Genomic DNA, 22,836 nt, shown 5'->3' with positions numbered 1-22,836 from the left:
ATGGGGCATAGGTATATTAACTTTTTGTCAGCCTTGTTACTGTTTTTGTTTTGTTTGTTTGTTTTAAATTAGTATAAGATAAAACTTATGTTCAGATGAAGGGCACAAGTATTAGAGCCAAAGTATGTGATTTCAAATTCGGGCTTCTGCCATTCACTAAGGGTGTGACCTTGGGTAAGTTACTTGTCCGCAAAGGCTTGGTCACATGACAAATTATGTGTAAAACACTTAGAACAGTGGATGGCAGATAGTAAGAACACAGTAAGTGTTAACTATTGATACTATTATAAGAACTCTGACATTCAGAAACAATTTCAAAGAAATGGCTTCTGCTTTGTACTTTTTGGTAGCAAAGTGGCTCCTCACTTTTCTCCCTAGTGACGGCCTTGGATTAGATTATCCTTGATCAGCCTTAGTAGGATATGCTAGAACAAGTCCCCTATTAAGCCCTCCTCCTCTCTAAATATATGCCACACTAAAATGTCTGAAGATTATCTGGTACCAAGAGGAGCCTGAGATATTTGCAAGACATTACCAGCTATTTGGAAAGCCAAGATGCTCCCGAAATCCCAACTGGGGCCAGAAGCCTGAACATGATTGGTTTTGCAGTCAAAGAGGGTAATTTATGATTTCAGAGTATTTGGAAGAAAAATGCATCTTCAAAACACCAAATTCCACCACTAAAGCATCAATTCTGAAATTCTGAGGATGATGATTGTCTTTTCCCACCACTATCCTGACTCAGGAGGGCCAATAAGCCAAAAGCACATTAATGTGAATTCATTTATTTCATGATTTTATTCTATTGTGGAAACAACCTGTAATAGTGTGAAGGCTGTTGGTGGCTTGGAGGAGCCTACCAGATATACCAACATAGAGCGAAAGAGAGGAAGGGTTAGCTTGGAGCAATAATGTTGGCCAGTTACATTTCAATTCTACTATACTGGCCATCTATTAATTCAGCATAGCATGGAATATAAAATTCCTAAATTGACTGGGCCATCAAAAAGAATTGTTCGACTTCTCTTTTTCCTAAAGTAGCAAAGATAATTTCCTGGTCTCCTTCCACAAAATAAGATTCCTGCTCCTTCATGTTAATCCTGGCTGGGAATTCTAAGTCAGGACAATATAATTATCTTTAATTCAAGATCTTTCCTGATGCAGCAAACACCTGCTTCTTTTATGTATGCTAGCATTTTCCTGTTTGGGGAAGCAGCCCTCCTGACTTTTTGTGATTTTTTCAATCATAGGGCCCCTCCTCTCAGACAACTTTCAAGGACTGATGCAGATTACAGGGAAGAAACCCTACTCTTTCTTGAGAATCATGAGCTTTAAGTTCCATGTGAGTCATATGGGTCTTGCTCTGCCAGGCAGGATTCTCTTGAAAGTGAAGCCAAGCAGAGGCGAGCAGCACTAGAGATGGAAACAGAGTGCTTGGTGTCCTGAGAACATATTGTTTGAGCTCTTGGATCTTGCAACATCAGAAACTAGAACATCACTTGGGTGAATATTTTTAAAATCCCTTTGTTACTTAATCTTTGAGTTAGGATTCTTTCATTTGCAACTGAAGCTGTCCTGACCACACCCATTCTCTGAGAAAAGTGTGCACATCTGAACACACAGAAGGCACCTTATGCCTTGTGGATGGATTAACGCTCTTTGCCTTAGTAGAAGGAGTAATTCAGTTGTCATCTCTGAGAAATGTACTTCCAGAAGTCACCACTGCCTTCTTATATATTTCCATGTATACAGGATGGGAGACAGGGCTCAGGTCAGCAAAAGAATCCAGTGCAAGTCTTCAGCCTGAGCCAACAGAATCAATCTGCTGACAGACATCCCCAGGTTTGTGCCTTTGTCCTAAAAAATGATGCAGTGTGACAGCACCTATTATTTATCTCCCCTTGTATATGGACGACTATTCTCTAGTGAGAGCTGCAGGAGGATCATGGTACAAATATGTGTTGACATGTTTTCCTCCTCTTATCCTCAGATTCCAAACGTTGAGAGAAAGAAAAGTGTTCCTATGTCATTCTTTATAGGCTGCAGCTCTTTTTCTTTTCTAAGTGAGGTGCTGCAGTAAAAGAACTCTCTATTATCTTAGAACAATGGTAGTAACTGGCATTTAAACAAAATGATTTGTTTAAAAATTATTCCACGAGATAGTTTAAATACTACCCTTATTCTGGTTAAAATATCCTTGTCACACTTGTTATTTAACTAGAAAAACAATCTGTAATTGGTGTTGAAATACTGAATACAGATTTATGCGAGCTTAATAATAAGCATTACCTGCACTGTTAAGATTTTATTATTTAGTGATTCCTCTTTTGACTTTCAGAGTAGCATTCAAATGTAGCTTCTATTAATCTCATTTACATGGTAATAAAGAACAACAGCAATACAGATAGTTTGAAGAGATAATACCCTTGGAATTGGGGTATAATACCTCTCCAATTGCTGTAAAGGCCAAGACAAAATTGAGCCATTCATTTTCCAAACCTAAGGGATTTATGTCTGACAACATGCTAGAAGGCAACTCTACATTTTATTATACCTTCTGATAAATGATAAGGATGCCACCTTTTTGGTTGATAGTCAAGAGGATCCTGAGAGAGAGTTGCTCATTATGTCATTTCCAAAGAGCAGATTCTGAATTGGCTCAGAAAATTGACTTGTCTCTGCTGCTCCCATCGGATGATATTATTCTTGTCATGTTGATTTCTCACTGAAAGAAGGTCTACCTCAGTTACTAAGTGAGAAGCTGTGATCATTATCATCATCATCGTCACCACAGCAAACACTTATTTAACTTTTTTATGTACCAGTGTCCAAGCCATGTATGTGTGTATGTCCAAGCCAAATATCCTTGTCACACATGTTATTTAAGCCATATATATATATATGCACACAAACACATATATGGCTTAAATAACATGTGTGACAAGGATATTTTAACCAGAATAAGGGTAGTATTTAAACTATCTTGTGGAATAATTTTTAAACAAATCAATTTGTTTAAATGCCAGATATACAGATATAGATATAGATAAATAATCTACCTCATTAAGTTAGAGGTATTAAGTGAGTTTATATGTATATATATTAAGTGATATATATATATATATAAAACCTCACTTAAACCCCTAACTCAATGAAGTGTTATATATGTTATATTATACTTATTATATATATAAACTCACTTAATACCTCTCTCTCTCTTATTTTATATATATATATATATATACTCACTTAATACCTCTAACTCAAGGAAGTAGAGATTCTTTTTCAAAAGATGATAAAACTTAAGCACAAAGAAGTTAAATAATTTGCTCAAGATCACCCAACTACTAAGTAGCAGATCTAAAATTTGACCTAAATTTGGCTCCCAAGTCTGCTCTTAACTGTTGGGCTATGACATGCTCTCTCAATGCTATGTGGAAGATTCACAGCAGGCTATAATCTGGAAGCTCAGGGCTTTCAGGCACAAAACAAATAGCATTATATGGGCTGCTTCCCTGGGGCCTTTGCAGCTAACTCCCTGAGTCAGGGAAATTATATTTTATTTTAATTATTGTATTCATATATATAAAACAACTATTATAAATGCTGTGCTGTGAGATCCCCTTTGTTTTGAGGAAGGTCTGAGTGTTCCATCTCCTGACTGGAAAAACTTCGGAGAATATCATTTCATCAAGAATTCACCCACCATGCAGCCATCATACAAGTTATCACCCACACTGGATCCTGGGGCCAGACCCAGGATCTGCCTGGAAGGACTGTATACTGCCTAGGAAGGAGCCAGTGCCTCCATCTAAGTCTCCTGAGCTGCACTCCAGTGTCGGGGAACAGATTTCCCGTAGTCTTAACCAAGGGGGTGGAATGAAAGTCGTTTCTACTCCACTCTAAGAAGGCTTATTATTCCAAGTTCTTATTACCCATTTCCTCAGGAAGTTCATTTAAGAAACATAGGGAGAAGGATCATTGACACCCATTTTAGGGGAAGAAAATGGAATAGAGGCAAAGAGAGGTAAGTGATTTCCCCAAGGTCACCCTCTACTCTGGGAATTGGCAAAGCCATAACTACATTACAAGGCTGTGCCCCAAAAGAGTAGATGTCCTTACTGGTCCTGCATTATCCTGCTTCAGACACAGAGCAAAAAGTTTGTCTGAGGGTCTGCTGTAAGCTCTTGAGACACTCCCACTTTGCTCCAAGGGTACCCTTGCCAGTGGTTCCTATTGTATTTTTACTGGAATGTTTTTACCTCTAAGGGGTATTTGCGGTTAACCCCTTTACTCACCCTCAAAGAAATAAATGGTACTGAAAGAAGTCATATCCCTGAACTATCCACAAGCCTCCCCTTCTCCCCAGGGAAGAAATAAACACCCAGAAGTTGAGGCCAAGTCCCTGTACCCCAGCCTCCCATCCTGGGGTTTGTTGGCTTTCTGGAGGGAAGACCATCCAAAGAAAGAAATAACTTTGGATCAATATTACTGCACCAGCCACTTGGGAGTTCTGAGGGAGAATAAGGAAGGGAGGGAGGGAGGGAGGAAGGGAGGGAGAGAGAGAGAGAAAGAGAGAGAGAGAGAGAGAGACAGACTTGTCTGACCCAAGTTGGGTAACAGTCCAAGAGACAGAGCCATCCAGAGAGAATAAAGAAGCACTTCATGTGACTTATACCAAGAGCTATTAGATGCTTGGCTTTTTCCATCCTCACTTGTAGCAACAACCCTAATTTTGACCTTGGCTTTGATCATTTCGGTGCAAGTCTCTTCTGTGTAGAGAAAATGAAGAGGAAAGTTTGAATGTCTCGATGTCTATGAGAACATCGGTATGAACAAAGATGGTCTCTCCCATGGGCATGGACACTTTGAGGGTCCACATGCCTAGAGGGCTGAAGTTTCTTTGGGGCTAGGAGAGAAGTTGAAAGTCTTGCTTCTGGGTCTTTCTTTCACCTCTCACTTTAGAAGATCTTTCTCTTGGCCTCTGTGGCTCTTGGCCTCTGTCACCATAATGTGGCTTCAAGGGAGAGATAGTTAATCTGGGAGTCAGGTGCTGTCTCCTCTCTCTTTCCTATGGCCTTATAGCAGCAGGAACTCTGGAGGAGACTTCCGTCTGGCTCAATGCCCTGGAGACTGTGTTGGATTCAGGGGCCAGACCTCAGAGGCATTTCTCTTGTCTGGAGTTTGGCCATGCTCTTCTGAGAGAACTGGTGAGGGTGACTGTGGCCACCGTCGGAAGTTGTGGGCATTGTTCATATCCATTTCTTTACATATATTTCTTTTCATGACTAATATAAAGCATGTTGCTAAGACTAAAAGATTGATAGAGGAAATGGGGGAAGGGGTGGGCTCAAAGTGTGTACTCTTTATGTCTCAAACATTCTTTCTAAAGCTACAACAGTTCAGTAACATTTGAGAGGAGAATTTCGTAATGTAAGAAGTTTAATGAAAATATGGTTCTATAAACCAAAGGGAATATAAAAATAGAAACTTTGGTTTCTGTTTTAAAAGCAACAAAATATTGTGGCATGTATATTTTGCATTAACATTTCCTGAGCACTGAAATGTGGATGAAATGTATGGTATAATTTTCTCAAACAAGATAAAAGCATTGTAAAGTACTTTATTTCACACGAATGCACATTTACTCACTTGTTCTCATTTGTGGGATCGTATCGGGGAAATGGATCATGGTCATTATCATTAAAATCATAGCTAGCCTCTGGATCCTAAAGAGACAACAAAAAATAACACTGTGGCATCATTAAAAAAAAAAAAAAGCATCACTTCCCAAGCCTCTTACCCTATGCCTTCCCATCTTGGCTGATAGCTCAAAAGCCTGCATTTTAGAGATTCTGGCCAAGTCACTGAATATTTATTATACCCACAAACCAGGCAGAGATGATGAACACAGCCAGGTGAGCCAGCTTTCAATTCTCAGTGAATGTTACCAAGCCTATGGTTCACAGGCACTCATAGGATATTGGAGTTGGAAGGAATTAGTTTACTTAGTTCAGTCACCTCAGTTTTCAGATGAGAAAATTGAGGCCCAGAGAAGTTAAATGACTTCCCTAAGGCCATAAAGCTAGTTAGTGACACTTTGACACTCATCTCTCTTATGAATATAGGTGCAAAGAAGTGGCTGAGGGTGGGACTCAGGTCCATGGTGCTCTCCTTCAGCCTCCCAGGCACACTAAATAAACATGTGATTTAATTTTAGAGAGAGTGCTTGAAATTCAAGACAAGCTTTCAGGTTCCACTCCCTTTTCTAACCCAATAGCTACATTTAAACACCTCCCACATACCATTGCTGTTACTTTTCAATGCTTTCCGTATATTTCAATCATTCTTAATTTCTACTCTGTGCTACTATTTTTCCTTCTCTTTTCCTTGGCTCTTTAGCTTGGCGTTATAGCTAGGGAATGTTTGATAGGTGGAAAGGATGAGAGAAAAACCAGGGATAATCTTAAAGATGAAACACCAGCCTCCTGATCTAAAGACCTAAGATATATGATGGTGTTCATATTATATTATAAACTTAATAAACAATGAAGCAAATTGTTTTTATTTATTTATTTTCCCATTTCTAGAAAACTTTTCCTTTCTCAGCTTGGCATAGGTGCATTGTGTGGTGTTCACTTTGGATTTGCATGGAAGGAATCACATTCATATAATTTTACTATGTCAGGGATATAGACTCATAAAAGAGGTGAGGAGGGAAACTGTGAAAATGATCTCAGGCAAGGGGCTTGATTTGATTACTTTAATGCCCCAAACACTGAGCAACTCAAAGTCATCAGATTTTGGTAACTTAATTGGTACAGGCACTGCCCCTTCTTCTCCCAACACATATACTTTTGTACAATTTTTGATCCCACTGAATTATTTCAATGCCCACTAGTACAAAATAAATTCATATAAGCTAGTGGGAAGTGGGAGAAGGGACATAACCTTGGCCCATAATTCCAGGGACTGACACCAGAGCAGCATCCCCTTGAAAAGAAGGAAAGCCCTAACTGTGCGTCTGCACAGACAGCTCCCTAAGTCACAGTCATGAGAAGGCACACACTTACATAGTTGGCATAAATATCCGTGTGATTCCACTCCAAACCATCATCCAGTACGGTGATAACAACTCCTTTGCCCGTAATGCCTTTTTGCCAAACAGGTATCACATGAAGGTCCAGCTTGGGCAGGGCTGCTGTCATCCTGGTATCTTGCTGGTAAAGAAAAACAAAGAAGCATTGGTAAAATCATCACTTGCTTGCTACAAAATGGGCACTTAAGTTCCAACCTGGAGACCCATCTTTCTTTTTCCTTGGGTCACTCTACTCTTTAGAAGAAGCCAATTCAGTGAAATAAAAAACAAAGTTGAGAGTAGGGCCAAATGAACCCCCAGAGTGCTGCTCTTCTCCCAATTGTCCCAAATGGACATCACTTGAAAAGATGAATCACCTGTGCTCCTTCTCTTTGAACTACATGGCTTTGAAGAATTTTATCCCTAAATTTCTTTCATTTATAATAACATGCTCAACCCTTTCATCTATGGAAGCTCTATTTGATAGTCGATGTTTTCATCTCCCCCCCAAATCCTGATTCTCCATTGCCATATTGAGCTCTCATTATATTGCCTGGTGCATAGTCGTTCATGAATGTTTTAGAATTTTTCTTCTAAAGGAAAAAGCAGAACCTGAAATGCTCAGGAGACTGTGATTGCCTCAGGAATTGCAATGTGATTGCCTATTTTTAAGTATGACTGATTTAGGGGGTAAGTGTCTGTGAGAGGAGATTCAGGGTTTTCCTTTTCAAATACATTTTCTGATAGTCAGAGTGTGGGACTGTACAGGAGATAAGTTGGGTAGCAAGGGAACACAGATATAAGCACATTTCTAAGCATGTGAGACAGAGACAGAGACAGTAAAAGAATGCCAGGTACCCGGTGAAAGGGTCAATAAGAAATCTATAAATAACCACAATCAAAAGTGTCAGCGAAGGAGCTGCCCTCTTGCTGTTGTGCCCTCCTCCCCATAAAGAGGTTGGGGGGTGGGGTGACAAGGCTGGTATGAAGCTGAATCACAGGAGGCTGGAACTGTACACAGATTGTTGGCCAAAGTCAGAAAAGAAGGCCTCTATGTCAGTTGCAGGAACAATTTTAGACTGTAGTTGTTAAGAGTATGGACTCTGGAGTCATGAATTATGGTCCCACCACTAGCAGCCATGGATTTTGGCAAATTGCTCTACTTTTCAATATCTCTGTTTTTCCATCTGTTAAATGGGCATAATTACTATTTCTACAACACAGATAATCATGAGAACAAAATGAATTAACTCATATCAAACATTTTAGAATAGTGTTTGTCACACAGGAAATGCACAAGTGTTAACTGATAAGTCTCTTCTGCTGCAATGAGCAAATACTTAAGATAGTGGCAAGAGGCCAGCTGCGGTGGCTCATGCCTGTAATCCCAGCACTTTGGGAGGCTGAGGCGGGTGGATCATCCGAGGTCAGGAGTTCGAGACCAGCCTGACCAATGTGACAAAACCCCATCTCTATTAAAAATACAAAAATTAGCTGGGCATGGTGGCGGGCATCTGCAATCCAAGCTACTCCAGAGGCTGAGGCAGGAGAATTGCTTGAAGCTGGGAGACAGAGGTTGCAGTGAGCTGAGATCATGCCATTGCACTCCAGCCTGGGCAACAAGAGCAAAACTCTGTCTAAAAAAAAAAAAAAAAAAAAAGAAAGAAAGAGAAGATAGTGTCAAGAGAAACTGATCCCCTTTTCTATCCATTATGCAACAAGAGTATCTAAGTCTTTGCTTGTGGTTTTCAAGAGAAATAATCTTTTATAAAATTCTCAACAACAAATCTTTCTATTAGCCTATACTACTACCATACAGACGTAACATTAAACAGAAGAGAGGACACCCTGCAGGTAGACAGCAACACTTAACAATTTCTGCACTCAAGGATTTGGTAACTATCTTAAAGGTAGAATGGTTTGCAAGTCTAGACATTTGCAATAGACTTTTCTTGTGTTCCTTCTTTTAACCTCTTTCAGAGATTCTCATCTGTGTCATATAAGAATTGTCATTCAGGGTTGTATATGCCAAATTATGTTCACTATACTCTGTGAGTGCTTTAAAGGATTCTAAAGAATAACTAACCAAATGAGATTTTTGCCATAAGTACTGTTTTTGGAACCCCTAACCTGCAAGATACTATTTTTCTGCATTTATCCCAAATAAACTTACGAAGACAAAAAATTCTATTTTTTTCACAGCAGCTAAAGATATCTGTTTCCAACATCATTACTCAGCAAAACAGAAGAGGCAGATCAAGAAGGTCCCATCAGTCCTAATCTCCAGATAATATAGCTCCCTATGAAATTCTCCATCATAAAAAAAAAATCCATGTTGCAAATGTAACAACATAAAGAAGCCAGGTCCCAGGTCCCACCCACACAGTCCTTCTGTAGGTACTTACCAAGTACCATTGCTGATTCCACATGGGATCATTGAAGAGATTTAGTGCTGAGTCCCTTAGAGCTGAACGTTTACTTCTTTCTTTTTCATACTGTTGTTCAGCCCATATCACCTACAAGGATTTTTATAGCATGAAAATCAAAAGTCAAATATCTACCTCTGTATACTTCCTCTAACTATCTCCAGTACCCTTCCCATCAGAGTTCAAGCAGCTCTGCAATATTTTCATTTGACTACAGATTAAACTGGCACCTCAGTGAGAAGAAGGGATTGCCCACTGGGGAGATGAACATTTCCTCTATTACAGTAAAGTGCACCTTTAGGGGGAGGAGAAGGAGTCAGTGAAATGGTAATTCCCTCAAATTATTTACATTGTGGTTACAGTGGAAGCAAAAGTTCAGTCTGCTTTCATCAGCAAATGGACCATAATACTCATTTTTATATTGAGGTTTCAGGGCTCCATGGCTGAAAATTTGTCTGCTTTTATAGATTGAGTCAACAAGCCAAGAGACTGCTGTTATAATGCTTTTATAGGTTAATTTCTCTTTCTTTACATACAACAGGCAGAAATTGCAAATATTTTATAAAGTAAGAATGGTGCTGTATCCATGCAAATTTGAAACTCTCCCTCCCCTGTGCTTCGACCTCTGCTTAAAAGTACTTAATATGAGACACAGATCCTGGGTGATGAATGAGCACTACTGACCACGCACACTTACCATTAATTCAGTCTCATGTATTATGCAAAGAGATCTGACAATACGAAAATTACCTGCCCCATATTTACAGCATAATCCTATTATACTTGAAGCCCTGAGAGAGTGAGGGGCTGCCTTGTAGTTATATTCATTATGAGATAATTCTATACTCTTATTTTTCTTGGCAACATGACTATTTCCTACCCCAAACACATCTTTTCTGCTGTATGCATGATGACAATTCAGTGTGTGGTGGAATATTGTTAATGTGAGAGTACTCATGAATCAGCTCCAAAAATAAAAACTGAAAAATAATTTGCAACTGAAGGATAAAACCATCCACTAAGACTGCCCTGAATTTTCAATTAAAAATATACTGCAAACCTATTAAAAATAATGGGAAGAACTTGAAAGCTAGAAATTAGTCACTATGATTTATTTTTAAAGTGCTTGTATTTTCAAGCTTAATTGTTTTGGCTTAAAATACCTCAATGCTTGGAATGCTGCCCATCATCTGAATTGATCTCTGGAAGCTGACTGCTAGGGAATAAGTACTAATCTTTGAGGTGGAGGGTCACTTACACTTGGAGATTTTATTAACAGACTTGTAAAGATAGACTATTGCTGCATTTCACAGGGCTGATTTGAAAGAATATTATCCTCCATCAAAAAAGAGCAATAAAATGAAAACCAAGAGCAATTTTTTAGAAATGGGATATAAGAGGAGGCACTCTGCCATCTGATCAGATAAACATCCAATTGTAGAAAACAGTGTTATGATTAATGTCATTAACTCAGAATCGTATATTAATCTCTAGAAGAGCAGGCTGAATGGTATAGAGGAAAATTGGTAGTGTGTTTCTATTATGCATAATAGGTATCATGTACTTAATTATGAATAATACTTTTGATCTGGAAAGAGCATTGAAGATCATCTACTTCAACCTTCCAATGCAAGTTTCTATGGTTCCAGAATGTTTCCTAAAATAAAATTATTCTTGGGCTAATTTTTTACAAAGTTATACCTGTGCTGGAGACTAAGTTCTTAGCTTTTTTCCATAATATCTTGAGATGCCCCCCGCCCCAAATCAGCTATCAAGGGGATGTATAAAGAGTAGAGTGGGCCATCTTCATTGTCATGAGATACTTTGAGTAAGAATAACAGTTAGGTATGCTCTATTCTGTCCAATTTTCTCCTGTGAAAATGAGAAGACAGGTCAGTTTGACTTCTATGTGCATTAATGGGCATGCAGTTTGGGCATGCATTTAGGCAAAGAAGGAAATCTCTCCTCTGCTTAGCCTGGGGACTAAGCCTAGCCAGAGTGCTAGAAGTTGTTCTGCTTTTCAGAGCCCACACATGATGAGCCCTCTCCCTTGAAGTGAGTAAGGGAAGACCTCAGTGGACAAGAAACTTCTGTAATAAGGTCCAGGGCCTCTGATTTGGTCTCTCACATCAAGCAATAACTTGACAAAAAAGAGCTATAGGGTCACTGTCTGTGGTCCTAATACAGCATTGTCAGGATGTTGTTGTTTCTTTTACATTCGAACACTGGTGACCCAGGCCATTCCCATTCCCCACCCTCATAATTTGTCTTTTTCTTCTTCTTTTAAAAATTCTATCAGTTTCAGAATGAATAAAACAGCAAATTATCTTACAGGCCTCATGAATTCCATCTACTTTCAACAGTTCTATCACCTTTCTGTCATTCATATATATATATATATATATATATATATTTTTTTTTTCCCCCCGGGAAGTTGAAAGGATGTTTTTAATCCTCTAATTCTCCAGAGTGTCCTAAGTAACAAAAATTATGTACACAGATATCAGGTGAATCAGGATAAATTTCTTCCAGTATGGCATTTCTTTGAGAAAAGGCAACACTGTATGAAAATTACAATACTCCCAACATAGTCAACATTTTCTGATATGTTTGTTGACCTTGAAAATAGACTTCAAAATCAATAGGTACATTAGCTATCTATTCAAACTGCCTCTACGTTATTTACCTATATTTATTTCTGCTGTTACCTAATCATTGAAGCAAGATACAAACTAGGATGAAAAGAGATCAAATGGTTTGGATCCAACAATAGATTACTTATGGAAGCATTTGCCTCATGAAGACATGGATTTATAGTTCTCTCATAAACACTAGCTCCTTACACAGCAAAACCAATAGAAATAATAGACTTTTTTTTCAGTTATACTGAAATGTTATTGAAAGTAAGGCTCATGTATTTCTTTGAGCCCACATTGGTATTAAAGTGTTTGGTACATAATAGGTACCTAATAAAAGGTTGTTGATTGACTGTATTGTCAAACATTTTTATTAGTGCTGCCCTCTCATTTTAAATATTCACTTTCATGCTCTTAGACTGAATTTGTGAGTGTACATATAAAATTAACTTTAGAGATATATATAATTATATAATTAAACTGCGTATATATGTGTAAAATTAACTTTGGCTCAACCAATTCAACCCAATCTTGTTATTATTATGTGCCATTATAATTTAAGGAAAGAAATTAGAAATATTACAGATAAACAATCTTGGTCACAATAAAAAAGAACCACATTTGCAAAATGCTTCTGTTTTTATTAGAAATCATAAAGCAGATAAGTTAGAGTATTGGTTTGAACACAAATGTACAACACTTACACGATCGTCATCAGATAATCTCTTAGTGATATGAAAGGCACTCCTTCGAGACCTTCTGGGGTGGTTTTTATGTTTGAATAAGTAGTGATTTTCAAGTGAACCAATCTATAAAAGGAAAGAAATAAAATAAATATCCACTTTCCCAAACAAATATATATGGACTAGTTTAAAACTCAGATAGCTTAGAGATAGGCAACTTTTATTAAGCCCATTCCTGGTATCTGAAGTTAACATTTTTCTTTTCTTTTCTTTTTTTAAACTTTTATTTTAAGTTCAGCAGTACAAGTACAGGTTTGTTACATAGGTAAACTTGTGTTATGGAGTTTTTTTTGTACAGATTATTTGATCACCCAGGTATGAAGCCAAATACCCATTAGTTATTTTTTCTGATCCCTTCTCTTCTCCCACCCTCCACCCTCCAAAAGGCCCCAGTATATGTTGTTCCCCTCTACATATTTACGTGTTCTCATCATTTAGCTCTCACTTATGAGTGAGAACATGCGGTATTTGGTTTTCTGTTCCTGTGTTAGTTTGCCAACAATAATGGCCTCCAGCTTCATCCACATTCTTCATGAAGAAGGCACTGATAGAGGTCTTAAGATGACCCTCAGAATATTATTGCTTGAGTTCACAGTATATTCACTAGCTCACAGTAGGGGACTAGTGATGCTTCTATTTTACACACATTGGAGGGAATACATGTTTTTCGTGTGTGACAATATCATATTAAAATGCTCATTTAATCAAATATATCTGTTCAAAGAACAATTATTTGTGGTAAGCAGGCAAACACCTGGGATACTATCTATGGTCAGTGCCACTTTCCACTAAAATAAATTATCATTGTTACGAAATGTAGCCATTGAATTCATAGTGATAAATTGCTATTAGCCACTATTAGTGATCGTTTGATTTTCCACTAATTCAAGGCTTTCAGAAAAGAACATGCTACATTTAGGGCAGGTGTTCCATTTTAGAGGGTGTATACTTCTCTGGGTAGCTATTGACACCTTTGGTTCATTTAGAACTATATTCATTATTCTTTTGAGCTAGTCTCCCTTTACTCAGTACTAAATTTGAAGCTACCAAATCCTCTAGGTAACCCTGCATTTTTAAAATCAAGAAACAAACAATTGACAACAGTATATTACAGAAGAAACATGTTCTTTAAATTGATGATTCTCATCGCCTAGAGAATTTTAAAATAGAGAAGCTTAGGCCCTGCTCCACGCCTGAATCTTAGTGAATCTTCCCATAAGCTGTGGATGGAACTGGGGAGAGAAATCAGCAGCCGTAGAAAAAGATCGCCAGTGCTTAGCTCTGTTTTCTCTGCTGTCAACTGGTTTTTCTGCTTGTCACTACCTTAATCCAAGCTTTATCCTGAGTCAATAAGGTACCCAATATATAATGCCAAATTAGTGTAATTTTAGTAATATTAAACAAAAAGAGCAATAAGCAGAACCAGGAACATGCTATCAGCCTTCTACAAAGAATTATTATTCTAATAAAATAATTTTTGTTAAGTTTGTTTTAAAACTTTTGTTAGTAATGCCATTTTAACTAAAAATGGATAGAGGAAAGATAGTATTGTAAATCATATATAAATATAGATGGTTTTCCACCACTATTTGTTAATGCTTTTGTGACTATGCTATCCCTTACCCAAAGATCCTCCCAAGAATGATGATGTATTGTTTTTTACTATTAAGATTTATGTTTATTTATTTTGAAAAGCAATTTTCACATTGAATGGTCTAGGTTTAGATGCATGCCTAGAGCTAACAGGTGGGAAAAAGAAGAGAGATTTAGTTTTTACTGTCTTCCCCAGTCTCCTCCTACACAGTTACCAGTGCTATTTAGCCTTTCAGTAGCTGCTCAAGGAATACACAATTAAATCCCCAGTGTCTACCCCCATAGGACATACATGATTTGTATGAATGCCCACAGTACCCACCAGCACAATTTCAGCTGCTACTCACACCGTGTTTGGGTAGCAAAAATTACTAATAATTGCATGCAATTCCCAGATTTACTACTAAACTGTATTATGTCTCACTGTTTTCCCACAAGTTGTTTTCTATGCCTAGACTGTCTTCTCCGATCTCATTATGTTCTCCTGGCAACCTCTGACTCCTCTTCCCGGAGCAAATGTTTTCTCATTTGGGCAGTTTTCATTCACCCCTCTCAAATTCCCTACTACTTTCATTCCTTCAACCAATGAATATTGAGACTTCAAGTACAACTCCTATTATTACACAAATTACAATCAGTTGCAGTCATTTATCTCTAAGCTAGTCTCCTCTAGGTTGTTGATTACTTGAGAGTGTTTCTTTCCCTCCTCTTATTCCTCAGCCCCTAGCACGGAGCCTGGCACGAGGGCAAGGGCTGGCCAAAAGCAAAAGACTCATCTGCTGCTGGGACACCAGGAAGCCAATCTGCATTGATTTTCCTTTCGGGCATTTCAAAGACAATTTGGTTTATAAAGTTGAGAATGAAGCCTCTAGCAAGAGCAGGCGAATTCCCCAGAGGGTTCGGTCTGCAGAATCGCCAACGCCCCCGCCGATTACTCATCTGTGACTCCAGCGGCGTCTCAACCACCACCTCCAGAAAAAACGCGCCAAAATGTTTTACAACTGCCTCCTCCCACGCTTCAATGCAGACCAACTTCCCAAGCAGGGGGCGAGGGCTTGATTCTGAGCCAAGAAAAGGAAAGCTCTAGCCTAGAAGTCACACTCCCTAGGGTCCCCTCGGAATCGCTCAGCTATAAGCAGTCTCCCACTTAATGTCTTGACGCCCACCCACCTCCAACCAGCTACCTATTGACCAAGCCTTCACTTGGACAGGCAACAATAAGCTGAAATTCCTGGGAAAACGATTACGTACTTGGCTGAAGAACAAGAAAGAAATAGATCCCTTCCCCACAGTCAGTTCAGCATCTCGACCCTGCAGTGGGACTGGCCGGGCAAAGTTATGAAGCTTGGACTTTATAAGTTCCCAGTGAAAAGCCGGAGCTCCCCAGAGAGTCGTGGGGATAGATGGCCCCGTGTCTTTCACCCACCATTTCTCCCCCCAGCTTCCCAGGCTACTCCGCGGCCTCCCAACCTCCTGGTCGCGAGTCCCAGCAGCTGGCACTCTTCCAATGCCCTGGGCGTGCCCTTACAGGCTGCCAGGGCGGACAGCCCCAAGCCTGCTTAGCCCCTTGCATCAGGACTTGGATCTGATGCTGCCATATTGAAAAGAAGGCAACAGCCGGCTCCTGACGCAGACCGCCTCAGTCCCCGGGGATGGAGCGCACTGCTTCTCCCGGCGGCGCTTGGTTGGTAAGAGCTTGAGTGCATCTTAAGTTCCCTGAACAAGCGTGGAGGGATTTTTCTTCCAAACCGCGCGGGAACGGATTTCAATTCTAGAGCGGCCAACGGTAAGCATAAGCCCTACCCAGCTGCAGCGGCTTCCTTCTGCTTGGCTGCGCCCAGCCCAAACAGTAAATAATGCAAGCTTTCTCTCTCTCCAAGCGCGCCAGGGGCGAGAGCGGGAGCAGCTCCTTGTTCTTTGCTACACTGGGTTCTGGAGAGTGCAACCTGGGGCTCCCGCTTGGAAGACCGCGCTCCAGTCCCGCCAGTCCCCTGGGGCCCCAGAAAGTTTCTTGAAAGTGGAAACTCTTACCTGACCCAAAAGGTCATAGCCCAGCTCCTCGGCGATGGCCGAGGCTGCTTCCGGGCCCCCGGGGATCTCCGCTGCCCATTCATTGACAAATTGCCTTTTCGCTTTTGCACTGTTCAGTGCACACCAAGCGCAAAAGAGGACGAAAGCAGTGCACTGCAGACTCCAGGCTCTTCGCTCCATAGCTCACACACTCTCTTGAACACGAGTGGGAAGGGAAGAGGAAAAAGATGCAAGATAGGAGAAAAGCCAGACAGACTTCCCCTTCCCACCCTCGGGCTCTGGACCACTCCTGGCTCCTGGTTGCTCTGCGAAGAGCTAGGAGGCGCGCGAGGAGAGGCTGGGCGGCGGCGAGCGCTCAGTGAAGCGCTTCGGTCTCCAGGCTGAGTGGAGCCCCAGCCCTTCCTAGCCAGAATGGAAATGAGTGTTTACACGTCAAATCGACGAAAGCCATCTCTTGACGTCAGATCTACCTGGACTAAGATCTGAATGGTATTCCCGGCGGGGCGGAGAAGCGGCTAAAATAAGCAGCCAGAGATTAGGAAAAGGAACTGTTTGCTGGGATCAGTTAAGTCTGCTCCTTGTCTGCCCATAAATTCTGTACCGTGAGAAACATCTTCACTTTTCAAAGAGAAGTGCCCCACTTGAACGTAACTACCAAGAATCAAAGGCTGGGAGTGCTTTCCCTCCCTTCCATCCATTTTCTCTGTATTTACTTTATTATCTCATGTGTGTGGCGGGGAGGGGGGAGGCTATAGGATTCTTATAATGGCCCTTTGTGTATCAGCACCTGCTATGAAGAACAAGGCTCTTAGGTCTTTCAAAGAGAGAGGCTAGGAGGGTAAAGAGAAGAAGGGAAGCTACTACTGCCCAAATTCTGTTCTAAATTGTCTAAGAAAATGAGCATGTCTCCAAGACAATGTTAAAGCAATACTTTTAAAAATGAAATTTTAACCATTCAAACCACCTCAGTTTACAAGTTTACTTCCTCCTTCCCTTTGTTTCTCAACCTCAGTAAAACAATATCAGCAGTTATACTCCAATATTGCAAAGCCAGCGCCACCACCACGTTTTAGGGTGTTTATCAGTAAAATGATTAATCATGTGATTAAAAAAACCATATTTTTAAGAATTTGTCAACAAGGGGATCTAGGATCCCAAAAGCTGTTGTGTTGAATCAGGGAGGGAAAGAGCAGTTTTTATTTACCTCGACTTTCCATTCTGCCTCAGTAGAGCTCTTCACTTTGGTGCTGAACTGGAGCTGTGCCATTATTTTCCCATAAAATGCACAATGCCTCTTTGTGGAAAAATGGTTTCCTGTGGAAGGAGAGCAAGCAAACATCTAAATGAATTCTCCACCCCTCACCCTAGGGAAGTGAGTTCAGTCTCCCATGGTGGAGCCTATTCGAACCCTGAGGGATTGAACCTGGCGGCAGATACCAGTGCCTAGTATTCAGCACCGAGGTCTGGACAGCGACACACGCAGGACTGCCGCAGGAGCTGCTCTCTCTTCTGAGCACCAAAGACCTCCACCCTTCTGTAGCTGGCCAGCACCAAGCTGTTTTCCTTTTGATATGTGCATTTCCCTCTTTTGAACAGCAAAATAGGAAATTGGCCGCAGGGGGGAGTGTGGTTAGGTTCATGATCGTGACAACTTGTGTCCAGCTCTTGGGAACGTGTTGGACTCAGGCCAAAAGTAAAATCGCCGGGAGGTGAAATTGAGAGAGTGTGCTGCACCTGGGAAGTTTTTTGTTTGTTTGTTTGTTTGTTTTTTAAGTTCAACCGCCTGAGGGCGCGATCTATGCTGTAGAAATAGAAGAAAGGGGAGAAGATTGGAAAGAAAGCATATGAACAAGTGGAGAAAGGAAGCAAGAGATATTCCTTACAAGAAGCAAATGCGAGAAGACTTGGTGGAGGATCAGGCTCTGCAGTGCTAATTTTTCATTTGCCTCCACGTTTGCAGAAATGTGCACTAGATAATTTCTTTAAACATAAAGCATCTTTACAAAATCAAATGCCAATGTTAATAAGCCACGTGACATGGTTAAGTGTTTTACAATAATGTAACTCACATGAGATGAAACGGAATGGGCTCCGATTGATAGCTTTGTTGTCTGTTCTGTAAATCTACATGTGTGAATGTTGATGGCTGGGTAAGCTGTCTTCTTTTCCCTTCACACCTCGTCCTGAGTTGTGGCCTCCAGCTCTCAAGGGTGTTTCATTCTCAGAGCAGACAGACGCTAACTGTGCACTAGCAAGGCAAGAGAAGCCAGGGCAAATGTTTTATAATGGTAGATGTGTCAGAGGAGGAACATATTTGTCCCTTTCTTATTATTGTTCAAGTAAATCAGTTTGGCAGAGTGTTGGCAATAGGGTCTGTGTTCTCTCATTAATGAGGCATTTGTCTTAAACGGAGCACCATATAAGCCTGGAATAAACATTTGGTTTATATACCTAATAGGGCAAAGTAAACTCTCACAAAAAGAAGATAATATCTTCATCCACACAATACGTTATCAGTACGTTAATCTGCTATTGTCTGATTTTTATCCTATGAACCTCTTTGCCAGAACTTCTGGCATGCAGAAGAAATAAATTTCTGCCAAGACTAGAGGTGCAAGTAGATTTAGAATCCATTTTAACTTTTTGTTTCAAGGGCTAGTCCTATCCTGATTTGTAGATCATGGTAGTGACCTCCAGGCCCATCAGTGTTATATTTCATATTATAAATTGGAAGAGCCAATTATCACCCTTAGGTTGGTTTTAATAGCATTTGATTCATCTGATTAATTTATATAGAAAACTGGATACTCCAGAAACTAAAGAGGACATGTTTCCATTATAAGTTATCAAGTGATTGCTGTGCCTTTCATGATGCTCACAACTGCCCAGTGATACAGCTAAGCATTCATTAGGGTTTCTTGGAGAGTAAAAGAAGCTACTAAGAGCAGGAAGTAAGAATATGCTCAAAGGAGATCTATAGATCACCATATCTCTTTAGTCTTAGGAAACAAATGTTTTAAACATTTTGTTACTATGAAATAAAACATATACCCTTGGGCATACTAAACAATGTGCTCAATATTTATCACAAAGTGGACACAGTGTAACCATTTGGGCCAAGAAAAAGAACATTTCTAGACACACAGAATAACAGAATAATATTCCTAGATCTTCAAGAGATGTTAAAGAATGGGTAAGGAAATAATGTAGGTTTAACATTTTCCAGTTATCATGTAGACTTGCCTGTTTGCTATGGGTAACATTAACTGCACATTAACTCAAAGGTGTAACGAATTAGTCTGTAATTAAACTAGAAGATTTTTGGTAGCAGAACACATTATAGGGGCAAACCTACCTATAGCAGTGTTTTCCAACATAGAAAATAACAATATTTTTGTGGCACACTGGGGTAAACTGGAGGAAATTTGAAGACATCTGTATGGAGCTGGGTGAAGAAATTCATAACATTTTCTTTATATGATACAATTATGATAACAAAATAAAATATAACATTTTGGGTAATACATTAAATTGCATATTAATAACTTTAAATTGAGAAATCTGAATATGCTTTCACCAATATAAGTTTTTATCTGAAGTTTTATGCTTAAAAAGGCTATATATCATTTCTAATTAAAACATTTTAATGACAAATGATCATTTTATATTCTTAATAGCTGCTGTCAATGAAACTTTTTTGCAAAATTCTATTTTAAATAATATAGCAGTCTTTCTTTTTATTTTCTTGACAAATTTATCGTTGGAGTTTTATATGAGAATGCATATAGATTCAGAATCCATCTAAATTTTACAGGTCAAGTATGACAAAATAATATTGAAATTGTAAATTGGAAAATACACACACCTTTTAGAGAAGTTACCGTCTACCAACTTTACCACAAATTGAGAAAAGTATCTAGTATACACAAAGACTGATATTGGGGTTACCACTTAAAGATACACCTGCCAGAACTCCCTGAATTACTTTCTCATGATACCTCCTCCCATGACCAAATTTTGGTGGGCGTGCTATGCTAATTAAGTACTTAGAGTATGAACTCCTCCAGCAGATCCACAGACACTTTTCACATGATGGAAATAGACATGCTTGCAGCAGGTTGCTGAAGTAAATACAGCATCAAGGTGGTGGATACGACTTGGTTGAGTTCCAAAAGCTCAGCAACAAGCTACTCACCTGGCCTTGCCAAGTGATGAGAAGACCAAATATCTTGAGGGACATCTTTAATTCTACTGGTTGGGATGCTCTGACCTATAGAAATGGAAGTAAAAGAGTAACAAAGCAAAGTCTATACACTGCAAAGGCTTTGAGGTGGATGAATAATTGTGAAGGATTTTTGCTGAATGAACTAGATAAACACAAAATCTTGAATTTAATGTAGAATTGAATTGAATTATTAAAATTGAAGCAGTGAGTGCCATAAATTCCACTTGCTAGAAATAATTGATCTTTTCTAATGAAAATGGATAATTAAATGTGGCCATATACAAGTATTTAGGTTCTTTCTTTAACAGGTTCTTTTAAAATATGCATTTACTGAGTGAGTTTCAGAGCATCCCTGCTTCTGCTTGCAGGCAATGCTCTTGCTTCCTCTATGCTCTCGAACATTGCCATTTTCGTATTAAAATCTCAGTGTATAACTGCTATCTCTTCTCCTGAAGTATATCTTTCTATGAGAATTATAGACTTTAGTGTTGAAAAGTGACCTTGAATATTATACAGCTCCTTGCTTCTCAAAGTCTTGTCCACATACCAGCATTATAGGCATCACTTGGAAGCTTGTTAGAAATGCAGACCCTCAGCCCCCACCCCAGAACTACTGAATCAGAATCTGCATTGTTAATGAGTCCGTAGTGATTCATACGCAATTAAAGTTTGAGAAGCACTGATCTAGTTAACACGCCTGGTATACATGACACTCCTCTGTGATATTTTTTATCAAGTTGTTAGGCAATTCCTGGTCTCCCAAAGCAACCCATTCTTTGGTTTGGATTGGCTGAAATGGTTACAAAGTCCTTCCTTATAATGATATTATAAAACCTTTCCTCATTACTACCTCCAGTCAAGCATGCTAATTTTGCCCTCTAGTACCACACTGACAAGTCTCAATCTCTTTTATACATGATAGCAATTCATACTTCGAAGGCAGATTGTTATATCTTGCCTAACGTTTTTCTGCTCTAGGTTAAACATCCCCAACCTTTTTAACACTTTGGCATTCTGCTTGCTCATGTCCGGATAGGATCTTTTAACAGAATTTTTTAAATGTGGCACCCAGAATGGAATATAGTATAGTTGGCAAACTAAAAAAAGATAATTTATTTTTCCAACTTTTTATTTTGAAATAACTTTATATTTACAGAAAATTAAGAAAAAACAGTACACAAAGCTCATGTATACCGTTCATGCAGCTTTCCCAGGGGTTTACATCTTGTGTAACCATTATCACTATTAGCTAAACCAAAACATTAACATCGATACAATATCCTTAACTCATTTATAGACCTTTATATTTTTCCAACTGTTCTATTAGTGTATCTTTTTTTATGGTCCAGTATTCAATTAAGACTCCCTATTGCATTTGGTTATTATGTCTCCTCCAAACTGGGATATTTTATCTTTGCCTCTCATGACCTTAAAACTTTTGAGGAGTACTATTCAGTTATTTTATATTATGGTCTTTAATTTTGGTTTGTCTGGTGTTTTCTAATGATTAGGCTGGGATTAAACATTTGTAGGAAAAAGTGATGTTATGTCATTTTCATTGGCTTATATCAGGAGGTACATGGTGTCCATATGTCTAATTACTAATTAACTAATGTTATCTCTGATCACTTGGTTAAGATGGTATCACATCAACCAGATTTCTCCACTATAAAGTTACTATTTGAAAAATAATATTTTGGTGCAAAAATTATTGACAAACTCATGATGCAGAGAGCCATAATGTAGTAATATTCTCCAAATTTATATTTTTGGAGAAAATGAAAATAATTTTACTTTCATAGACATTTATGCCTGTGATATTCATAAGTTCTCATTCCACATGTCAGGAGATTTTTCTGTGAGATTAAGTGAAATAATTCATTTAAGATACTTAGCAGAAGGGTGAGGACAGAGAAATCGCTTAGTTTGCTACTATTATTAATGCTATTAACCTATCACTTTCCACTTAATATACTGATAAATTTCCATGTCAATAACTGTTCACTGGCATAATTTATAATGGTTGCATAGTTTTCCATTAAATGTGTTAAGTATACTTAAACTTTTCAAGTAACGGGAGACACTTAGAGTGTATCTATTTGTT

At 39.1% G+C, this 22,836-nt stretch overlaps 2 protein-coding genes across 4 annotated transcripts in view; one reads left to right on the top strand and one right to left on the bottom strand.

Annotated features, from left to right (window-relative positions):
* Positions 1-16,930, bottom strand: part of PCSK1 (proprotein convertase subtilisin/kexin type 1) — a 42,808-nt gene extending 25,878 nt beyond the window's left edge. Inside the window, exons 1-5 of the mRNA XM_032156791.2 lie at positions 16,508-16,930; positions 12,845-12,949; positions 9,484-9,594; positions 7,074-7,220; positions 5,653-5,729 (exon numbers count right to left, since the gene is read on the bottom strand). Coding sequence (XP_032012682.1) covers positions 5,653-5,729; positions 7,074-7,220; positions 9,484-9,594; positions 12,845-12,949; positions 16,508-16,687 — 620 coding nt within the window. The 5' untranslated portion in view covers positions 16,688-16,930. The remainder of the gene's footprint in view (positions 1-5,652; positions 5,730-7,073; positions 7,221-9,483; positions 9,595-12,844; positions 12,950-16,507) is intronic.
* CAST (calpastatin) overlaps positions 1-22,836 on the top strand; it is an 800,936-nt gene that overhangs the window by 447,657 nt on the left and 330,443 nt on the right. The gene's annotated exons all lie outside the window — the stretch shown is intronic.

Source organism: Hylobates moloch, unplaced genomic scaffold, assembly GCF_009828535.3.
Source record: "Hylobates moloch isolate HMO894 unplaced genomic scaffold, HMol_V3 SCAFFOLD_6, whole genome shotgun sequence".
NCBI classification, from domain to species: domain Eukaryota; kingdom Metazoa; phylum Chordata; class Mammalia; order Primates; family Hylobatidae; genus Hylobates; species Hylobates moloch.
The sequence above is the reverse complement of the archived record's forward strand: the minus strand, read 5'-3'. Positions and strand labels throughout refer to the sequence as shown.